The sequence below is a fragment of the Saccopteryx bilineata genome, chromosome 8, assembly GCF_036850765.1.
Source record: "Saccopteryx bilineata isolate mSacBil1 chromosome 8, mSacBil1_pri_phased_curated, whole genome shotgun sequence".
Lineage (NCBI taxonomy): Eukaryota > Metazoa > Chordata > Mammalia > Chiroptera > Emballonuridae > Saccopteryx > Saccopteryx bilineata.
This window is the reverse complement of record NC_089497.1, coordinates 49101885-49124109: the sequence shown is the minus strand read 5'-3', so window position 1 is coordinate 49124109 and position 22225 is coordinate 49101885. Positions and strand designations below refer to the sequence as shown.

General features: G+C 45.3%; 1 protein-coding gene across 5 annotated transcripts in view; it reads right to left on the bottom strand.

Annotated features, from left to right (window-relative positions):
- PLA1A (phospholipase A1 member A) overlaps nucleotides 1–18595 on the bottom strand; it is a 59592-nt gene extending 40997 nt beyond the window's left edge. For 3 of the 5 annotated variants that reach the window (XM_066241559.1, XM_066241560.1, XM_066241561.1), the window contains exons 1-7: nucleotides 18317–18593; nucleotides 10390–10591; nucleotides 8078–8255; nucleotides 6783–6891; nucleotides 6225–6326; nucleotides 3730–3819; nucleotides 655–822 (exon numbers count right to left, since the gene is read on the bottom strand). In XM_066241559.1, coding sequence (XP_066097656.1) covers nucleotides 655–822; nucleotides 3730–3819; nucleotides 6225–6326; nucleotides 6783–6891; nucleotides 8078–8255; nucleotides 10390–10591; nucleotides 18317–18392 — 925 coding nt within the window. In that variant the 5' untranslated portion in view covers nucleotides 18393–18593. Of the gene's footprint in view, nucleotides 1–654; nucleotides 823–3729; nucleotides 3820–6224; nucleotides 6327–6782; nucleotides 6892–8077; nucleotides 8256–10389; nucleotides 10592–18316 lie in introns of all 5 variants that reach the window. The other 2 variants (XM_066241558.1, XM_066241557.1) reach the window with 2 other exon arrangements.
- Between the last annotated feature and the right edge of the window lie 3630 nt (nucleotides 18596–22225).

Sequence of the window (22225 nt, the reverse complement as noted above, 5' to 3'; positions counted from 1 at the left end):
AACCACTTACCTTTCCCGGAATTTTTCCTGAAGCCCTTCACCCTGCATAACCCCAAGATGTTCCTAGCAATGATCTGCACAGGTTTTGACCCCAGGTCCCTCAGCCTTCCCTGAGCCCTTCTCCTCAGACTGGCCTGGTTCGTCCAAGAACATGCCCAAGACCGCTAGCAAGTAGGCACTCCTCCAGCTGGCAGGTGGCCACCACAGCCTCACACCTTTAAAGTGGGCCATGTGGGCCACTCTAGGGGACTGCCCCACAACACCTTGATTTAGGGATTACCAGGAGTTCAAGAATGGCTGGTCCAACTAAAAAGCCTTATGTCAAGCATTCAGGTGGCAAGTGGGGTCATGGGCTCTGGACTTGACCAGTGTTACTGGAGAGTGTCCTGAGCTGGATCTGCAGGGAGGAGCTGTGTGAAGGGGACGTGCAGGGTGAGGGTGGCATCAGGAAGCAGTACAGACAGTGAGAGGTGGGACACCGAGGGTGAAACGCGACCTTCCAGGTTGGAACAGGCTGAATACCTGATCAGTTAAATTTTCTTTATCCCAGTTAGGTAGATTTCTAGACCATAAAAGACCAGGACTTAGAGGTGGCGACCAGCAAGACTTGAACTGCCCTCTAATTGTCAGAGGAAGCAGAGGGATAGCTCTCACCGATCCGGGGACAGGAGAGCAGGAAAGGGTCAAAGCAATCCAGGCAGTGGCCAGCGAGGAAGGCCTTGTAGCTGGCGCACGGAAAGGCCGTCAGAGGACAGGACTCTTCCAGGGCGCTGATGTAGAGGCGCACAGCCCTCATGTGATCACAGATCAGGTAACTGTAGCCTGAGGGGGAAACAAAACCAAAAGTTCAGTTAAAAGCAAAAAGAAACTCCTTCATGCTGCTTACCATAACTATTTTGAATTTCATACCCCAGCAAGCTATAGATACACACAGGATACCCCCTGAGCCACACTGAGAGAATCTGAGTAGACGTCGTTACTGCATTATCTCTTTTCCTATTTCTAAAAATACCTATGCTTCATCTATGAAGACAATAGCTGAATTTGAGACCCATTCTTCCGTGATCATGTTAATTCTCTTTCGGACCCCATTTCTCAAATTAGATATATGTCTGCACATTTTTCCTTCTTCATCATTGCTCACACAACCAATTTTTTTTTTTTACAAAAAAAATTTTGGCCCTGGCCGGTTGGCTCAGCAGTAGAGCGTCGGCCTGGCGTGCGGGGGACCCGGGTTCGATTCCCGGCCAGGGCACATAGGAGAAGCGCCCATCTGCTTCTCCACCTCCTCCCCTCCTTCCTCTCTGTCTCTCTCTTCCCCTCCCGCAGCCAAGGCTCCATTGGAGCAAAGATGGCCCGCGTGCTGGGGATGGCTCCTCGGCCTCTGCCCCAGGCGCTGGAGTGGCTCTGGTCTCGGCAGAGCGACGCCCTGGAGGGGCAGAGCATTGCCCCCTGGTGGGCAGAGCGTTGCCCCTGGTGGGCGAGCCAGGTAGATCCCGGTCGGGCGCATGCGGGAGTCTGTCTGACTGTCTCTCCCCGTTTCCAGCTTCAGAAAAATACAAAAAAAAAAAAAAAAAAAAAAAAAAAAATTTTTTTTGCAGCCTCATTATACCCAGCCCATCAAGGAGACAGTTAAAGAAGTCAGCAACAAGCAAGTTCACAGTCAGTCTCCGAGAGCCAATGTGCTGGCGTTCACCTGGCCAAACGACTGATGCGGTCAATTTGCCAAATGTCCCAATTTAACAAAAACTTGCTTTGCTTGTTATTGTTTTTGTTTACTATTTAAAAATTTTCAATAACTCATGTTGGGTGAATTGGCGGGGACAAAGAGGACTGCAGTGAGCCACACTCCAGGGTTTGGCATCTTCAGTTCCCCCCTTCACCTTATGAGAACCCCACCCCCAACTCTGAAATTAGCAACCTCATCTGAGCTGTGTGTTGATCCCCGCCTCCCCCACCCCGCCCCCTCCACACTCCCACCCCTGCCTCGGTTGGGACACTCCCTGGCCAAGCTCCTTCTAGCTGCTACAGAGAGCAGGAAGACACAAACTAAACCCTTTTCAAATTGTGTTATGGAGGAATAATAAGAAGTAGCCAATTAAAAGCCACAGAAATTGTTCAAAAGTCATTAAAACCACACTGTCTCATCTGATCTAAATTGCTAGAAAACCTATAAATTGTTAAAAGGAACATGTTTTGGCCCTGGCCAGTTGGCTCAGCGGTAGAGCGTCAGCCTGGCGTGCGGGGGACCCGGGTTCGATTCCCGGCCATGACACATAGGAGAAGCGCCCATTTGCTTCTCCATCCCCCCCTTCCTCTCTGTCTCTCTCTTCCCCTCCCGCAACCAAGGCTCCATTGGAGCAAAGTTGGCCCGGGCGCTGGGGATGGCTCCTTGGCCTCTGCCCCAGGTGCTAGAGTGGCTCTGGTCACCTCAAAGCGACACCCCGGAGGGGTAGAGCATCGCCCCCTGGTGGGCAGAGCGTCGCCCCTGGTGGGCGTGCCGGGTGGATCCCGGTCGGGCGCATGCGGGAGTCTGTCTCACTGTCTCTCCCGGTTTCCAGCTTCAGAAAACGAAAAAAATTAAAAAATTAAAAAAAGGAACATGTTTTTAGAAAATCAGTAAATTTGGTAAATTTGATTAGTGGTTATTCAATACAATTGTCGAAAGAATCTTTAAAATGTCAAAAATTTGGTAAAACAGGAAGAGACTGAAAAGATAGTAAACAGAAATCAGGATATAATTTCTTTATGAAATTCTGATAGTTTGGCTATATCCAGAAGACTATAAGAAGACTAACCCTTAAAATTTAACTTTTGAAAAATTTAATGTTTTTAAAATGATGTTAAGAATATATTCAATAAATATGTGTACAGGATGGAGTAAAAGTAGGATTACAGTTATTCAAATATAATACAATAAATAATAATATAAAAATAAACTCTGTGTTTAGCATACTCACAACTGTAAACTTTTGTCCCACCCTGTATATTAAAAAGAAAATTCAGAAAACATATTGAAAAGGGAAGAAAAGTAGATTTATTGAATGTACTCAAGGAAATTATCTTTTTTTATTATTCATTTTAGAGAGGAGAGAGGGAATGTGTGTGTGTGTGTGTGTGTGTGTGTGTGTGTCTCATTTTAGAGAGAGAGAGAGAGAGAGAAAGTGGGGAGGAGCAGGAAGCATCAACTCCCATATGTGCCTTGACCAGGTGACTTCAGCGTTCCAGGTCTACGTTTTATCCACTGCGCCACCATAGGTCAGGCAAGGAGATTATCTTGAAGACAGTTTTGGGAGCTGTAACATTTAGTAAGCTTGGGAATATGGTCATGCAGTAAATTGATCCTTTGGCTTCCTAGTTTGGGGCACCGTGGTCTAGTTCTGCCACAAGTAGGCTCCACAGAGGATGTAGCTAGTGTGGACTATGACACAAAGCAGGGCCCAAGAAGAATAGATTGACACGTTGAGTGATGTTACATTATGGCAGGCCCCAAGAATTGGGAAGGGCAGCATATGTATGGTGCAGGCTCTTAACTTCAGTCACTTTCCCCCTCAGAATTCCTGGGCTCCAACGACATCCATTCAGTAAGTTCTGGGTAAGGCATGCGGGACAGTAAAGGACACTGGAAGGAAGACCTTCTGTGGCCCACACTAGCTGACTCAACACCCAGGCTGTTGGTGAGTTCTGGCTTCTGGATAAGCCAAACACCACTCTCTCTGGCTCTCTGACCTGCATGAATGAAGGTGGGACAGCCAGGCTGGTCTTGGCCTCCGTTGACGAAGTAGTCCACGTGTCCGACAGGGATCCGAATACCCAGATCTGAAAGGAGGCAGAACCTCGTTACCTTCTTACTGCAGAGGCATATCATCCAGGTCCCACACAAGAGTCCGCTGGCAGCAGAGCCTAAGGTGTGACCTTAGGAGCCCCCCACTCTCCCTGCCGGGTGAGTGCCCATCTTACTCCGACCTGCTGCGAGAATGCAGAGCTAGCCCTCAGTTTTCTAAAGAGGGTTTTCTGAAAGGAAGCAAAGAATAAATTTATATAAAGATGTTCGTATTTGCCCAATAAAAATAAAAAAAACCTATCCTTTAACATGTGTTTTCTTTTCTTTTTTTAGACTTCAGATTTCATTTATTCATTTTAGAGAGGAGAGACAGAAAATAGGTAGGGGAGGAGCAGGAAGCAGCAACTCCCACATGTGCCTTGACCAGGCAAACCAGGATTTCGAACTGTTGACCTCAGCATTCCAGGTCAACACTTTATCCACTGAGCCACCACAGGCCAGGCATGATTTAATAAATCAGTAAATGTTATAAGCTTCGTAAAGTTCCTTGTGGAATAGTTTCTATTTTGTTCCAAGCCATAGTTCAGATGTATATGTTTGGGGCCACATTTCTCTATTTTCTCACATATGTTTGTGTTCTCCTGACGGAGCAGAAATATGACCTGTCATCTGTATGAAGAAATGAGGCTGTAGACCTCATTTCATCACTATGACCATGTCTGACCCCCCCAGAGGCTGGGTCATATCCAGCTGCCAAAAACACTGATCGTCTCCTTCACATCATCTCGCATTGTAAGCAGTGGATTGTGTATCATTTGTTTAATGCCTTGTGTCCAGGGATTAAGCAATAACCTAGAAGTTATCCTTGATTCCTCCCTTTGCCCCACTCCCTACATTTAGCCCATCACCTATCTAGCCAGCTCTGCCGCCAAAATATATTTTGAATCTCTCTGCTTCTTTCCATCGCTCCTGCCACCACACTTGCCCAAGCCACCATCATCTCTCACCGTCACCTCTCCTTACTGCAAATACCCTCCGATGTGCTTCCCAACCTTCCTCGGTGCCCTCCTGCGATCCATTCTCTACACAGCAGCCACAGTCATCTCCTAAGGAATTCTAAACCACAGCCTTGTTCTCACTGATCGTACAATAAAATTTAAACCCCTTGCCATGGCCAACCTGGCCCTGCTCCTTATTCCCCAACTTCACTCAGTGCCTCACTCACTGCCCTCTTCCCTGCCCCCACCCACGTCCAGGTTTTTATTTTGACTATCTTCCCTGCCTGGAATGTTCTTTTCCCAGCTTTTTTCGTGGTTGACGCATTTACATCTGTGACGTCTCACCTCAAATATCTTGTCTTTATACAGACTTTCCTCAGTAACTTTACCTGAACTGGAACCACACCCTATCTCATATCTTTCCTTCTCATAACCACAATGGGTAATTATCTTATCTGTTTACTTGTATGTTAAGCTCCACAACAGCAGGGCCTTTACCTGTCTTTTTTATGCTTTTTCCCCCATACTAGCACAGTACCTGGTACATGTGAGTGCCTAATACATATTTATTGAAGGGATAGATGAGTGAATGCTTGCCCAGCGAAGCTGTAAATTCTACGTGGGCAGGGACCTCGTTCGACATCTGTTCTCTGGAGTGCTCTCAGGGCTCCTACGTGGCTCAACAACAATCGAAGTGAGTGGGATGGTTCTTTTTCCCTTTGGTCACATTGACAAGAACCTCCAGCTTTGAAAGGCACTGAGAGCCCTACCTCAGGTAATAGGGGCCTCATAAGTCACCTATTTAGCAATTTAGAGACAAAGGGGTCAATCTTGTTAAGGAACATAGTTAATGAGCCCAGCAGCTAGGCAGAGGCCTCTGGGCTTTGGTTTCCTATCTGTGAGATAAAAGAGGGAGAGCTTGGAACAATATGATTGCATGGGGTTCTTCCAGAGTCATCAATCTGTACATTTTGGATGCTAAAAGAAGACTTCTGACCTAAAGGAATGAGACACGGACATGTCTCACTTGAACTGCAAACACTTTGGGTAGGGACAGCCGTTATTTCTTCCCTTACTCAACACGCTGAGCACAGGCCTGGCACAGGCTCATGGGCATGTGGTAGGGAGTTGAACTGAGGAGGAATGCCCACCCCCTTTCCCACACACCAGTGTCCACACTGACACTCCCTCAGCACAATGTTTAGTGTTGAAGCAAAGGGTGAGACTGGCCCACCAGTGAGAAGCCTCCTGGCTGCTGCTAGCTAAAACTAGAATCATTTCTCACAGTGCTCAGAACATGACAGAGCTGTTCTAAGACCATGGCAGAGCTCAGGTTCCCTAGAAGCTCAGAGGGAGAGAGGGTCTTCCAGGGCCACACGGCCACACGGCAGCCGCCTCGCCCCTGGCCTGAGCTCATCCCCAGGGAGGTCCTTCCAGCTCACTGTCGGTGTCTGTGTGGACGACTTCCACGAAGAGGGCGTCTCCAGCGTCCAGGCGCTCCTCCGGGCTGGCTCTGGTGTACTCCGGGCCAGCAGGGTCCAGGCCTGCAAGGATGCACTGACGTCAGGCTCACTTTCCTCTCGGGCACAGGCGCCCTCATGGGTGCACCGCACACCTGCCGTGGCAGCCCTTCCGGTTCAGAGCCCCCAGCAAGGACCCAAGGGTAGAGAACTAACCCAGAACCCCACACCCAGAAGCCACCGCTTTACTGTCTCTAAGCTCCCAATGACCCAGGTTCTTTATTTCTTATATTACAGGCATAAACATGAGGCTTAGAAAGAACTCCATAACTTCTTACACTGACATTAGCAATCACACAATAATAACGCAATAGCATTTTATGCAAAAGGGCCACGATAAATGGATTTTAGTCCTCATCGATGACTTGACCGCAGCACCAAAAGGCTTGATGCTGCCACCTGCTTGTCTCAGCAAAGGTATTTCCAGAGTAGTCTCTCTTTTTCTCTAAACCTGAGAGGATGGGCAGGGAAGGATGTTACCTGTGATCCATCCCAACTGGCCTTTGTAGAAGTGTCCCACCATGCCCGCAACATGGGCCCCCAGGCTCACACCGATGATGTGGATGGAGGACTCTGACACACCCAGCACCTGCAGTGGACATTTATGGTAAATTGCATGGGGGGCCCAGTAGCCCCTGGCCTTACAGGGTCACACTTTCTCCTGAGGTATTAGCAGCAGAGGGTTCTGGGCATGACACCCCCTCCACACATGCTTGGGTGGGGGGAGAGTATAATTCTCATCCCAGTAATCCCTTGCCTTCTTTCTAGGCTCTCCACATTGACAATCCCCTCATCTTCCCTTTGGTGCCGGTGTGAGTCATGACCACGGCATTCCCTCTGGGGATGACTAAAGCTGGTCACCTTACCTGACATGCATGGGAACAATCTACAGAGGTGGGGAGGAAGGAAGGAGGAGACGTGGGGGAGGTCGGAAAGAGGGGAGGACAGGAGGTTGGGGGAGAGGAGGGGAGGTGTAGATGATGGGAAGGGGAAGTGGGGAGGTGGGGGGAGGGGAAGTGGGGAAATGGGGGGAGAGGGAGTGTAGAAGAGGGGAGGTGGGGAGGTTGGGGGGGAGGAGGGGAGGTGCAGAAGAGGGGAGGAGGGGAAGTGGGGAGGAGGGGAGGTGGGGAGGAGGGGAGGTGAGGAGGAGGGTAGGAGGGGAGGTAGGGAAGAGGATAGGAGGGGAGGTGGGGAGGAGGGAAGGAGGGGAGATGGGGAAGAGGGGAAGAGGGTAGGAGGGGAGATGAGGAGGAGGGTAGGTGGAGAGGAGGGTAGGAGGGGAGGTGGGGAAGAGGGGAAGAGGGTAGAAGGGGAGGTGAGGAGGAGGGGAGGAGGGGAGGTGGGGAAGAGGGTAGGAGGGGAGGTGAGGAGGAGGGGAGGAGGGGAGATGGGGAAGAGGGGAAGAGGGTAGGAGGGGAGGTGAGGAGGAGGGTAGGAGGGGAGGTGGGGAAGAGGGTAGGAGGGGAGGTGAGGAGGAGGGGAGGTGGAGAGGAGGGGAGGAGGGGAGGTGGGGAGGAGGGGAGGTGGGGAAGAGGGTAGGAGGGGAGGTGAGGAGGAGGGGAGGTGAGGAGGAGGGTAGGAGGGGAGGTGGGGAAGAGGGTAGGAGGGGAGGTGAGGAGGAGGGGAGGTGGGGAGGAGGGGAGGAGGGGAAGAGGGGACTGCAAACCACTGGTGGCTCTGCTTCCATCCTAAAGCTCCTCATGTGTTGTTTCTTTCCTTCTCACCCCTGTTCCCTCCATAAGCAGCCCAAACCCCCCTTGGCGCCCCTGTGCTACCAGGAGTTCTCTGAGGAAGCGGGAGATCTCCAGTCCCAGCTTCACCACGTTTTCCACGGCTGACAAGTAGACGCCCGTAGAGCCGTGCATCCAGTCCACGGCGATCACGTTCACATCTGCTGTCTTCAGAAGGGCACAAATGAGCTTCCCAATCCAGGAAGGCTTTGTTCCTAAAGCCCTAGACATGGAGCCGAGAAAGGATAGAAACATTATCTGCCAAATCTCTGTCAATTGTCATGAAAACCTCTGTTAACAGAATGAACCCAGAAAAAAAGTCAACACTGGAGACGCGTACATATGGGTAGTAAACCACAGAGCAGTGTGAGCACAGGGAGGACGCACTCCCAAAGTGACCAGGGCTTCTGCCGGCCCGTGCGGAGCCTCTGTGTAAGTTAGGTCAAGGTGCCTTTTGTCCAGGTAGATGCAGTCTTGTGCTCGGGCTCAGCACTTAGGCTGTGTTTCAGCCCCACCAGCTCTCAGGCCTATGCGAGGCACAGACTACACAAACCACATGTGCTGACCTGCTTGTGGCATTCATTAGGAAGAAAAGATAGCTTTGTATGTTAGAGCTAAGATTTGCAATCCCAATTTTCATTCTAGAAAATAGGCACTTTTCTTGGGGAATATTTTATCTATCATCTATTTATTTATTTCTTCATCGATTCAATAAATGAGGCCCTGGCCGGTTGGCTCAGTGGTAGAGCGTCGGTCTGGCGTGCAGAAGTCCCGGGTTCGATTCCCGGCCAAGGCACACAGGAGAAGCGCCCATCTGCTTCTCCACCCCCCCCTCCTTCCTCTCTGTCTCTCTCTTCCCCTCCCGCAGCCAAGGCTCCATTGGAGCAAAGATGGCCCGGGTGCTGGGGATGGCTCCTTGGCCTCTGCCCCAGGCGCTAGAGTGGCTCTGGTTGCAGCAGAGCGACGCCCCGGAGAGGCAGAGCGTCACCCCCTGGTGGGCATGCTGGGTGGATCCCAGTTGGGCGCATGCGGGAGTCTGTCTGACTGTCTCTCCCCGTTTCTAGCTTCAGAAAAATACAAAAAAAATTTAAAAATAAAAAATAAATGAGCCAGGCAGTATACTAAGTGCTTTGCAAGAAATAAAAAATGTAAAATATGGTCCCTATTATTCTGGAACTTACAGCATTGTAACACTTTTCTGGGAAAAATAGAATGATTTTTCTAAATTTCAGAAAGTTTTCTTCCCAAGCTATTGGGATCAGGAAACAAGTTTTCTCAATGGTCCACAGTACAGGAACAATCAGAGCATGCTCACGGGGACAGAGGAGCTTTGGAAGATCTGGCAGCTCACACAATAGTGATACTGATGAGCTTTCCAGCTCTATTAGCTATCCCTGGGTTGAGGGCACACACTCAGCCTTGGAGAGTGGTTATGTGTAAGATTTCCTAGGGGAGAGACTTTGGCACAAGAGTGAGAAGGGATGGCTGTGTGAGGAAAGCTTGTCTGGGTTCCTAGAGTCCGGGAACCTGAGAAGCAGCGAGAACCCGGAGCTGAGGAAATGGCGACCCTTCACGCAGTGTCTCTGTGTCCACCTCTGCATCGGTGCCCCAGCTCTGCTCGCTCTGTTTCACTTGCTACTATTTCACTGATCTCTGTCTCTCGTTCCTCCCAGCAACCTGTTTGGGGCCTTGTCAGTGGGCTTTGGAGCGAGGATATTGAAAGGAAGGATGGGGATTAAGTTGAGACTCAGTGACTATATATCACAACAAAATTTAGACTACAGGACATCAAAGAAACTGGAAAAGTATCCAGCTCTTGAGAAATGCTAGCCACTGGGTATGACAAATATAGCACCCATAGTGGAAGTTTCTAAGGTTATAAAACCAAGGAAGAAGTGAAAAAGAAGATTTTGGATTAAAAAACAAACAAACAGGCTATTACCCCGAGTGATTGTGCAAAGCCTATAACTTCATCGGCTGAAGTTACAAAACTTCCTATAACTTCATGAGCATGAGTCATACAACCATGCTCCGAGGGGAAAAGCATCGCTGAGACCATCTCTACAACTTCCCTTTCACTCCGTTACAGAAACCAAGGCTTCCTGTACTGGACTGATTTGTCCAAGATCACACATTTATTGTCGAGAATGTGTAGACAAGGACTGGGGGGAGGAATATAACCTAAAAAAATGTGTGCTCGTATTTATACAAGACGTCTATCTTTGCAGACGGCAGGAGGTGAGGGATGGAACATGTGACAGTCAGTAAACTTGTTTCTCCTTTTCCTCCCCACTAACTTCCTGTGGTCATTTTCTAGTTCTTGGCATAGGCGGTGCTACGGATTGGTTAGCTCCCACCTGAATCCGTGGATAATTAGTTTGGTTCCCAGAGTGACATTGAACCCAGAGTTTTGGAGGTCACTGCTTTCTTTAACTAGCTTCCCACAGCTAGGATCCGAAGGGGTGAAGAGGAGGAACCGGACTTCGAGAATGGTGCCTTGGAGGGGATTCACATTCTGGAAGTCAGTGCACTTTGGCTGTTGGGTAGGAGATGTATCTCCTGGAAAAAAAAATACAAAAGAAGGTAAGGTTGGCCCTGGCCGGTTGGCTCAGCGGTAGAGCATCGGCCTGGCGTGCGGGGGACCCGGATTCGATTCCCGGCCAGGGCACATAGGGGAAGCGCCCATTTGCTTCTCCACCCCCCCTCCTTCCTCTCTGTCTCTCTCTTCCCCTCCTGCAGCCAAGGCTCCATTGGAGCAAAGATGGCCCGGGCGCTGGGGATGGCTCCTTGGCCTCTGCCCCAGGCGCTAGAGTGGCTCTGGTCGCGGCAGAGCGACGCCCCAGAGGGGCAGAGCATCGCCCTCTGGTGGGCAGAGCGTCGCCCCTGGTGGGTGTGCTGGGTGGATCCTGGTCAGGCGCATGCGGGAGTCTGTCTGACTGTCTCTCCCCGTTTCCAGCTTCAGAAAAAATACAAAAAAAAAAAAAAAAGAAGAAGGTAAGGTTATCTGTTCTTAGAAGCAAGAAAGGTGTCCTTGAAAGGAAGAAAGAAACAGGGGCTTACAAGTATTATAAATCAGCTAGATTTATATATAAACATAAGCATATTATGTATAAATTATATTAACTGTATATGTACATTTTTATATATAATCAGACTCATTTATTAAAAACTGCATCATTTTGAAACCAAAGTCAGTGATTATTTTTTATGTCTAAAAATGCTGAAGATGAAGATGAATATTGCTCAGCTATAGAAGGTTAAAGGCCATGGTGAAATGGACACCATTATAGATTAAACTGAGTCTCCCTCTAAATCCCAGTGTTGAAGTGCTAACCTCCAGTACCTGAGAATGTGGCTATATTTGGAGATAGGGTCTTCACAGAGGTAATTTCATTAAAAAGAGGCCATTAGAGTGGGCCCTAATCTAATATGCTTTGTGTTTTTATAAGAAGAGATAATTTGGACACAGACACAGAAGAAGGATGATGACTTGAACCACATAAATAAGTAACTTTGCTATATTGGTCATATAAGGAAACCTACTTCCATCAGAAAATTAAGTCCTTTTTTATGGGTTCGTTATTTTTTACAGAGAGAAAGATTAGCCTGTTGTTCTACTTATTCATGCCATCTTTGGTTGATGCTTGTATGTGCCCTGACCAGGGATTGAACCTACGACCTTGGCATATTGGGACAATGTTCTAACCAACTGAACTACTACTGTGCCAAGGCCAAGAGTCTTTTTAAATGAGCATTATCTGTCACAAAGCAAGGCCCAATAAACATCAAATAATCAATATTATACAGACATTATCTAAATAAAATATAATAGAATTATTTAAAAATACATTTGGAGATTTAAAATTCCTTTGGGTTAGAGAATAATCACAATGGAGTCAGAGAATATTAAAAACTAAGTGACAATAAAACCAATACAGATAAAAAACATGAGTAAAGTAGCTAACACACCACTGGGGGGATGTGCATAACCTCTAATGAAACAATAGGGGAATAGAGAGAGAGAAATGAATTAAGTAAGTTAATTTTGTAATTCAGATAGTTGAGGAAGAGCAATGCAACAAGTCCATATAAAACATAGGGAAAGAACTATAAAAAAATAATTGAAATTAAAGAAAACAATGGACTATTAATAACATTATTAGCAACCCAATTGCTGAGGCCGAACTTCCTGGAGGCATCCTTGCTCTTCTCTTTCTCACACAGGTCACATACAAATGGTGAATAAATCCTACTGACTTTCCCCTCAAATCAAGACATTCAGAACTGAGCCATTCTCAGTACCTACAGCAGTGCCCCTTATCCACAGGGGTACCTTCCAAGATCCCGAGAGCGTGCCTGAGACTGCAGACAGTACCAAACCCACCATATATTACGTTTTTATCTATGCTTGCATACATCAATGAGGCACAGTAAGAGATGAACAACAATAACTAATAAAAAAAATTGAACAGGCCCTGGCCGGTTGGCTCAGCAGTAGAGCGTCGGCCTGGCGTGCAGGGGACCTGGGTTCAATTCCCGGGCAGGGCACATAGGGGAGGCGCCCATTTGCTTCTCCCCCCCCCTCCTCTCTGTCTCTCTCTTCCCCTCCCGCAGCCAAGGCTCCATTGGAGCAAGGATGGCCCGGGCGCTGGGGATGGCTCCTTGGCCTCTGCCCCAGGCGCTAGAGTGGCTCTGGTCGCGGCAGAGCGACGCCCCGCAGGGGCAGAGCATCGACCCCTGGTGGGCAGAGCATCGCCCCTGGTGGGCAGAGCATCGCCCCTGGTGGGCGTGCCGGGTGGATCCCAGTGGGGCGCATGCAGGAGTCTGTCTGACTGTCTCTCCCCATTTCCAGCTTCGGAAAAACACACACACAAAAAAAATTGAACAGTTATGACAATATGTTGAATAAAAGTTATGTGTATTTGTTCTGTCTCTCAGAGTATCTTACTGTCCTGTGCTTACCCTTCCTCTTGTGATGATGTGAGATGACGCAGTGCCGATGGGATGAGATCATGTGAGGTGCTCAGAACAGTGTGCAGTTTAAAAATCATGAATTGTTTATTTATGGAATCTTCCACTTAATATTCTCTGACTGTGGTTGGCAGAGGTAACTGAAACCATGGGTAAAGGGGGACTACCATACATTGTACTCACCTTGACCCAAGCCACCGTTCCCTCTCAAAATGAGTGCCCTGGCCTGCACCTGCTTTTCCTGCCTTTACTCTTGGCTCCTTCAGTCACCACAGTAACCAAAAAAGTAGGTCAAATCATTATATCATTTCTCTGGGCAAAAGCCTCTAAGTCATTTCATTTATTCATTTAGAATAAAATCCAAAGTTCAAACAAAGGACTAAGGTCCTGAATGGTCTAAATCAGTGTTTCTCAACTGCTGGTCCATGACTGGTCCACCAGAAATTTCATGCTGATCACAAAAGAGTTAACCACCCTGATGTTGTATAAAGATTATACACCCCGTCGGCCTAGCGTGCGGAGGACCCGGGTTCGATTCCCGGCCAGGGCACACAGGAGAAGCGCCCATTTGCTTCTCCACCCCCCCCCCTTCCTCTCTGTCTCTCTTCCCCTCCCGCAGCCAAGGCTCCATTGGAGCAAAGATGGCCCGGGCGCTGGGGATGGCTCTGTGGCCTTTGCCTCAGGCGCTAGAGTGGCTCTGGTCGCAACATGGTGACGCCCAGGATGGGCAGAGCATCGCCCCTGGTGGGCGTGCCAGGTGGATCCCGGTCGGGCGCATGCGGGAGTCTGTCTGACTGTCTCTCCCTGTTTCCAGCTTCAGAAAAATGAAAGAAAAAAAAAAAAAGATTATACACCCAATGATCTTAGTTGAATTCGCTTATGCTCACAGTGATTTCTGCCTTAGTGGTTGGTTCCCAAAAGAATTCTCCGATTTTCACTTGTCCCTAAGTGTAAAAGGATTGAAAACCACTGTTCTAAACCACCCCCCTCAGGAGCCCTTTCTAATCTGATTGTTGCTTCCTCTGTGTTCTCTTAGCTCTTCCTCCCTCTGGACAGGTTCCCACCCTGGGTTTTTGCACTGGCTGTTCTCCAGCATAGAATGGCTCTCCCCAGAAATTCATATTGCTAATTCTTTCTCCTCCTTCAAGTCGTTGCTTGTCAAATGTCATCTGCTCTCTTCTAAAATACCTTATTTAAAAAGTAACCTCTCTATACTCCTCACCCCACAGTTTTCTCAATTTTCCTTATCTTGATCTATTTATTTTCATTGTAATCATCACCTTCTAATATACTATAAAATGTATTAGTTTATTACTAAACATTTTGTGTATTGATTTTTCCCCCATTAGAATACATTTTCAGAGAAGGCAGAAGTTTTTATTCATTTTGTTCACTCTATTGCTTATAATAGTACTTGCCACACACAATAAACACCAAGAGCTAGTTCTTTGAAAAGAACAATAACCTAGATGTAGTTTTGATAAGACAAAGTAAAAAACAAAAAAGGAAAGTCACAAGTAAACACAATAGAAAAGAAAGGTTATAAATACAATAATTTTTAAATCATAAAAGAACATGTTTATATACCCACCCAAAAATTAAAAATAGACATTTTCCAAGTAAATAGATAATACCCTATAAAAATATAGTTTGCTGAAACTCCGTCAACATAGAAAAAAATAAAAATCAAATGTAAAACTGTAACACAAAGGAACTGAAACAGTAGCTTTAAATCCATTCATCATTCATCAAAAAACTAGCAGGCCAGACAGTTTCACAGAGAGATTCTCCAAGGCCTTCAAGTCCTGTTTCATACACATTGTTCCAGAAAACAGAAAGGGAGAGAAAGAATTCAAACTCATTCTCTAAAAACAACCGAAATATCAAAACTAGACAAAGTCTACAAGAGAAAGGGAAACTAAAGGCCAATTTCACTATTAAACATAGACATAAAAACCCTAGGTAAAATGTCAGCAAATCTAAATTTATCAAGAAAATACTTCATGGCCAAGAAAAGTTTAATTCAAGGAATGGAAAAATGGTTTAACATTAGGAAATGTATTAATGTAATTCATGTATAAACAAATGAAAAAAATAACCTATATGCTCATCTCAATAGATGTAGGGGGCAAAAAATCATGATAAAATTCAGCACCCAACAGTGCTTAATATAAGAAAGGGTAACCAGCACAAGCCCATAGCAACCATTCTACTTAGAGAAACATTAGGAGCATTCATTCAGAACTGGGAGCAAGGGAGAATGTTTGCTATCACTGTTTCTATTAAATATTATACTAAAAGTCCTAGTCCTATGCAGTGAAACAAGGCAATAAAATGGGACAACTTTATTAAGTTTAAAAAAACTTTTAATTTATAAAGAAAAGGGGGAGAAAATTGCCATTATTTGCAGATGATAAAACTGTTCATCATTTAGTAGTACGGAACATGACATGGTGAATCATGCTCACATAGAGCCTCCCCCCAACCACCCTGCTAACCAAAGAGTAATGACAGGTGACTATCAAAAGAGAAAGAAAGTCTTAGACAATATCAAATATAAAAATAATGTCTTTGTACAAGAACAGAAATGCAAAATGGTGCGGCTTCCAGGTCTGGGAGGAGGCAGTAGGTGTAAGAATTCAGCTCCATGTCAGATGTGGAATACCAGCACCCGGCCCACCTGGGGTGGCCAGTGCTGGAATGGGGCTCCCTAATTCAGGAAAGGAAGCTGAAAACAAAATCAACACAAACAAAAAGCAGCTACTGACTTTTCCCCAAGACTCCACTAACAGGAGCTGAGATATGGACCTGACCAGGGGAAAGAGTCAAAAGATAGGGTGGGGGAGATAGAGAGATAGAGACAGAGAGAGGCCAAAACCAAACCTTTCACTGACAATTAAAATGAAACTAATGTGATAGAAGTCAAGATAATGGTTATCTTTGGAGTGGTAGTGACTAAGAGGGGATACAGAGAATGGGTTTTAGGATACTATTGATGTTTAATTCTAGATGATGGTTACACAGCTGAATTCACTCTGAAAATTCATTAATCTGTATACTTTTCTGTACATGTTGTATTGTAATAAAAAGTTTACTTTAAAAAGCCTACGCACAAAATGTTTAAATATATAAAGAATTCAAATGTTTACAAAGACAGTCAATAGAACCAATAAATGGATCATGAATTTATTCCAGGTGAAATAAAGTTTTTAAAAAACATTTGACATAGACATTAAGTATGCTGAGAACATGCAAGGATTAAAAATAAAGTCAGAACATAAGATTATGAAGTAAAACAGACATAACTAATACAATAAGGTTTATAAGAAAAAGTTAATTAGAAAATTAGAACTGAAAAAGAAAATCATTGAAAAAAGAAATCAATCCCATAGTATCTAGTACGGAAATAAAAGAAACTTTTTAAGTATAAAAGCACAGTTTAAAAAGTACAGAAAATAAATGGAGAGGCTTCAACATTATTTATCTAGTAGTTGTTCTCTATAGAACAGGGGAATAAGAGATGAAGCAATATTTTGAAAATATAATTCTAGGTTAACTAATCAAAAATTATACTCAGGGTAATGAGCAAGATAAAAAGTAAATCTATAGTAGGCAAATTATAGTATAAACTATAGAATATTAATGATAAAAAGATAGTCTTAAAAATTCCCAGACAAATGTGTTAAAAAACTAAAAAGAAATGGATAATTTTCTAGAGAAATAGAATTTACTGAAACTGACTGAAGAAGAAATAGAAAATCCAAATAAACCTACTAGCATCAAAAAAATTGAATTGGCAATTGAGTCTTCTCTGGCCCTATAATACACTAGCACCAAGTGGTTTTATTTCAGTACAAATAATCTTTTTTATTTGAACTGTTTTATAGAATAGAAACTTATTTTATGAGGTTATAATAATCTCACCAGACAAGGGAAATACAAGAAGGAAAATAATAGATACATCTCCTTATTAATATATATGCAAAATAATAAATATAAATATGTACAAAAAAAGGGTGGCAAATCAAATTCAACATTGTATTAAAAAATATGATGGCAGGAAACTTGACTTTGGGTGGGGAATGCACAATGCAATATACAGATGATATATCAGAGTTGTACACTTGAAGCCTGTATAATTTTATTAACCAATATCACCCCAATAAACTCAATAAAAAAATAATAAATGTGTCTGAAAAAAAATACAAATAAAAATTAGAAATATATACCATGACCAAAGGATTTGTCCCTGGTGATCTTAGTCTGATTGAACTAGTCAGTAGGATTTGGAAAAAAATATGAGAGATTATCTTTATAAGTTGATTGCTTAAGCAAGACACCAGAAGCAGAAATCATAATAAAGAATAAGAATTAAGACAACAGTGTAATGCTATTTCTCCTATCAGACTGACAATATGAAAAATGTTTGATATCACAAAGTGTTGGCAGAGAGGTGGGAAAATGGTTATGTTCACATACTAAGATATAGTTATAACTTCTTTGCAGGGCAATTTTTCTCTCAGCTATCAAAAATGTATAAAATATAAATCTTTTCAAATCTAGAATATAGTGTATAAACAGCCATTAAAAACAAACAAACAGGATAGCTCTGTATGTTGATATGGAGGGATCTTTTGCGTGCTCTCTCTCTCTCTCTCTCTCTCTCTCTCTCACACACACACACACACACGCACGCACACAAATTATACATATTTTATACACACACAACTAAGTGACACATGAAGCTAGGCAGCACCTTTTAAAAGCAAGCATTTGTGCAGATAGTAAATACACTCATGCAAGTTGACCTTTGGAAAAGGGCAGTGAGCGGAGGAAGAGAGGGCTACAGGGGAGATTGAATCACGGAAGCCTTCTGGAAGGTGTGAAGAGCTGAAATGAATGAAAAGGTGGTATGAGAAACTCCAGGCAAAAATGTTAGTTTAGAAAATTTAAATTTAAAAATTAAATATATCTTGGAACACTGAATATTTATTGGATGAAAAAAAATCACATTTTGGAATTAATCAAATTTTATTTTCTTACAGTCATCTTGACTTGTGCAAAGTGAAAAGGAATAATGAGGGCTTTAGAAAAATGAGCAAAACAACTAGAGGAAGTTTGATTTTTCTGCCGAGAAAGTGCCCTGGTTACTTACCATCATTCCCATGATGATTGTAGGGCTTTTTCTCCCACTTGTAAATTCATCTCAAGAGAGAGGGATTTTAGGGAGCTTCCAAAGGTTAGCACCGCATATCTAATGGTTTGAGATACAGAATCACTCTATCTGAGGCCTGAGCCCCTGATTCAATTTACCTGCACTTCCAACGCTGAACCACAAAAGGAGGCCCCACGGCCAGAAGAAGCATCTGTCCCTGAGGCCTGGGCGCATGGCTGAGCCGAAAATCTCAGAGCTGGGGTGAAGCTGACCCCAATGCCAAAGACATCAAAAATCCAGCCTCTCACAGTTTTGAATACCAAATATCCACGTGGTTTCACTAACCATTAACTAGCCTCCTGACCTGTAAAAGAAAAAATAAACTCTCCCTAATTGTTTAACTTGCACAATTTATTAGTTTCTTCTTCTCAATGAAAATAAATATACTTTTCATTTTCTTTTCTTCTTTTTAAAGCAGGGGACATTGAAACACATTGTTCTTCCTCTCTGAGGCAAACATCATTAAAAAACTATTTCCTGCACCTCTCCCACTTCCCATTAGGAAATGTTAGTAAAAACCAAAAAAGAAGTCTTTCATCTCTAGGTGATTACAAAAGCCTCATTGTGCTGGAATTATCTGTGGCCATGTTCCTCTCCCTAGGAAGACTCTGAGTAATTTGAGGGCAAAGACTTTCACTTTACATTTTTGAATCTCCAGTACCTACCACAGAACCCAGCTAATAATACACGTTTAGTGTGCATTTCACGGGCAAAATGGAAGAAGACAAAGTTTGTCTCTGAAGAGTACTACCCTTTCAGAGAGTCTTGGGGTCAGAAGTAAAATCCAATCTCTAGGAAGAGATATTTAACTTCTTGAATTCACAAATAAAAAAAACTGAATAGTAGAGAGAGAGAGAGGGAGAGAGAGAGGGAGAGAGAAAGAAAAAAAAAAAGAGCCCATTGTTAGAAGTGTCAGAGCTGCCTGAAACCAAGGGATTTGCATTGTACCCTGTGACTTCTTCTGCCCAAAGGAGGGGCAGAAACCACAGAACTAGTCTAGGCACGTCAGGACAAGAGAAAGGGCAGGGCAACACATCACTACGAGGCCGGGAACCTGCCAGCGGGGCAGCATCAAACCTTCTGGGCAACAGCTCTCTGAAGGGAGGCCTATACAGTGTAAGGGCACAGGGATGTCAAATAACAGGGACAGACATGTAAGTAACTTGCACAGTCATGCAAAGTTGAGGTCTGAAGCAGGACAAGATAGTCCCAGAAGCCAGGCTCTGAACCACTCACTGCACCAGACAGTAACAATATCTGAAGAAGCACTGGTACCATGCCAACGTAGCTGTGCCAGGCCTGCCAAAGACAAGGATAAAGTGATTTTGGAACAGCCAAGCCTTGATTCCCCTCCTGCATATGATCCCATTGATTAAGTGTTGCTGCCACCAGGAAAGAGCATGGCAATAAACAGGGCACTCCTGAAGGCTGTTCGGAGCTCAGAGACCGAGTCAGGTCCTCAGAGCAGAAGAGGCCAGGCCAGGACTAGATGTGCAAGAGAATTCCTGGGGAAAGTGCTGGGAAGAATAAGGAAAGTAAAGGAGGCAGGGAGATCCTTTAGACCAGTGGTCAGCAAACTCATTAGTCAACAGAGCCAAATATCAACAGTACAACGATTGAAATCTCTTTTGAGAGCCAAATTTTTTAAACTTAAACTATATAGGTAGGTACATTCCTTATCGAGGTAACGCCCGTACGTGGTATTTTGTGGAAGAGCCACACTCAAGGGGTCAAAGAGCCGCATGTGGCTCGCGAGCTGTGGTTTGCTGAACACTGCCAGACCATTATGCAGACCTGACACCTGGGGAAGGGAGGGGGAATACAAAAAAATCACACAGAAAAAGTCTTGGATTGCCCCAAAGGGCCAGAGCAACGGGGAATCCTCAAGTCGCAGTCTCCTGCTATAGTAATCTAGTGTCTTACAGGAATGAGCCTGTGTCAGAGCCCCGCCCTGCTCGGTCTCAGCACAAAGACCAAGGGAAAATCCGGAGAGGTAGCAACTGAGACCAGAGAAAGGCCACGTGGAGGAGGCCAGGGAAAGGCAGCCAAGATGGCGGAGTGTGGAAGGAGGAGCCAGTTAGTGCAGTTTGTGCAGAGAGAAGGAGATGGGGAACAGAGGTGAAGAAGGCTGGTGAGGTACAAACCTTCGATTCTAGGAAACTCAGATAAGTCAGTAGCTTTGTGAACACTGAATGAGTGGGTTTTGGAGCCCAGTGTGTGTTTTTACTTGCCTGCCAGGTGCAAGCTAGGATTAAAGCTAATGGCCCATCAGTTTTTGGCTCCGTTGTTTCATTACTGTCTGTCCAAATTCAATACAAACCTGCCTGGGCCAGGCGGCTGTGATGATGGCTGTGGATACTGGCTTTACAAGACCATAAAAGGGTTAGGTTCCCACAGCAGGAGTCTGAGGGCTGCGTTTTTGTGGCCACCCACAGCAAGGCCAGAGCTGGTGCACAAAGGCCAGAACTGGTACGGCAAGCCAGTTATTCCAGAAGCTCCTTATGCGTGGCATTAATACTGGTGACATTTAGAAAGCACTTTCCCTTCCACGTTCATCATCTACTGCAGTGCTTTCTAAGTGGGGTTTGGTGGTCCCATTCAGGACCACCTGCCTCAGAATCACCCCAGTACTTGGGGTAGATTGCTGGGCCCATCCCAGACACGCTGAGTGAGAATCTTCGGGGTGACGCCCAGTCCTCTGAGTTCCAGAGGGCTCCTCAGAGGACTGTAAGCATGCCAGGACCACAAGTCCCCTGTTAGTTCTTATTCTAGCCACCCACATTGGACCAGTGAGGAAACTGAAGCGCAGAGGCCAGTGGCCTGGGGAGACTGCTTGGGGGGCCGAGTAAAACCACACAGACACTTTATTTCTTTAATATGAACTTTTCTCCTTTTGACTCAAACTGGCCCAGCCAGCACCCTGATTCACCTACCTTCCTCTCCCTTGCGCGTCCACTCCCTTAATCATTAGGCCCTCAGGGCAATGAGGTTCTGGTCAGAATCAAATAATCCTAGGAACAAAGTCTTGGGTATATTGATGATAGAGAGAGAGTTTCAGTCAAACTCAAGATAACATACATTTGAGCCTCAGTTATGTTTCAGCTCCAGACCCAGAAAAGCAGAATGACCCCACTGTCCACTCCCTTTTGAAACCAGGCAGAGTGATGCCACTGCTGATATCAGGACCAGATGCAATGATCAACTATCCCCAACCTTAGCATCAATCTATTAGTAGAGTCCACAATCCCAACTCCCTTAGTCACTATGATTAATGATTTCTCCCCTGTAACACCCATTCCCTAGAAGCCACCGGAGAGCCGAATCTTAGAGCACTAGCTCACCTATACAGCCAGGTTTGGCACCATTTTCTCAAATAAACCTTTACTTTCTCTGCTGCAAACTCCTGTTTGCATTCGACCGGACTTTAGTGAGTGAAGGTGAACAAACCCCATTAGTTTGGTAACACAGGAAGTGGGGTGACATTTTAGGAGACACTGAGGGAACACCAATTCATATTCAGTGTATGTAGTCTGTCTCTGCCGAGGGAAATATCAGCCTTAGGAGGGCAGTTGCTCTCACTGCAGTATCCTCAGTGCCTAGCACAGTGTCAGCCACATAGTAGTTGCTCATTAAATACTTGCTTGGAGAAGGCATGGTCCAGGGGAAATCATCTGGCTGGAGATTCATTCGTTTGCTCATGCTCATGTTTCCCAATTTCATTTATTCAGGTTCTACCTTCCCTAATCCTGCCATATTACCACCTGTGCTACTATGTATTGCAAGTTTTCATTTCTATAGTGTCCACCTACTGCTATTGACAGTGAGGGATGGTTGTCCACAAATCATCCAAAATGATAAGAAACACTGGTTTGAAGCATGGCCCTCTACTTAAAGTGCAAACTTCTATTTGCAGCTCCGTAGATCAGGAGAAACCAAAGGGTTCTTTCTCCAACTCTGTCCCCCATCTCCAGACAGCCTCGTTTTAGACTCTAGCTCTTTGGACGTTA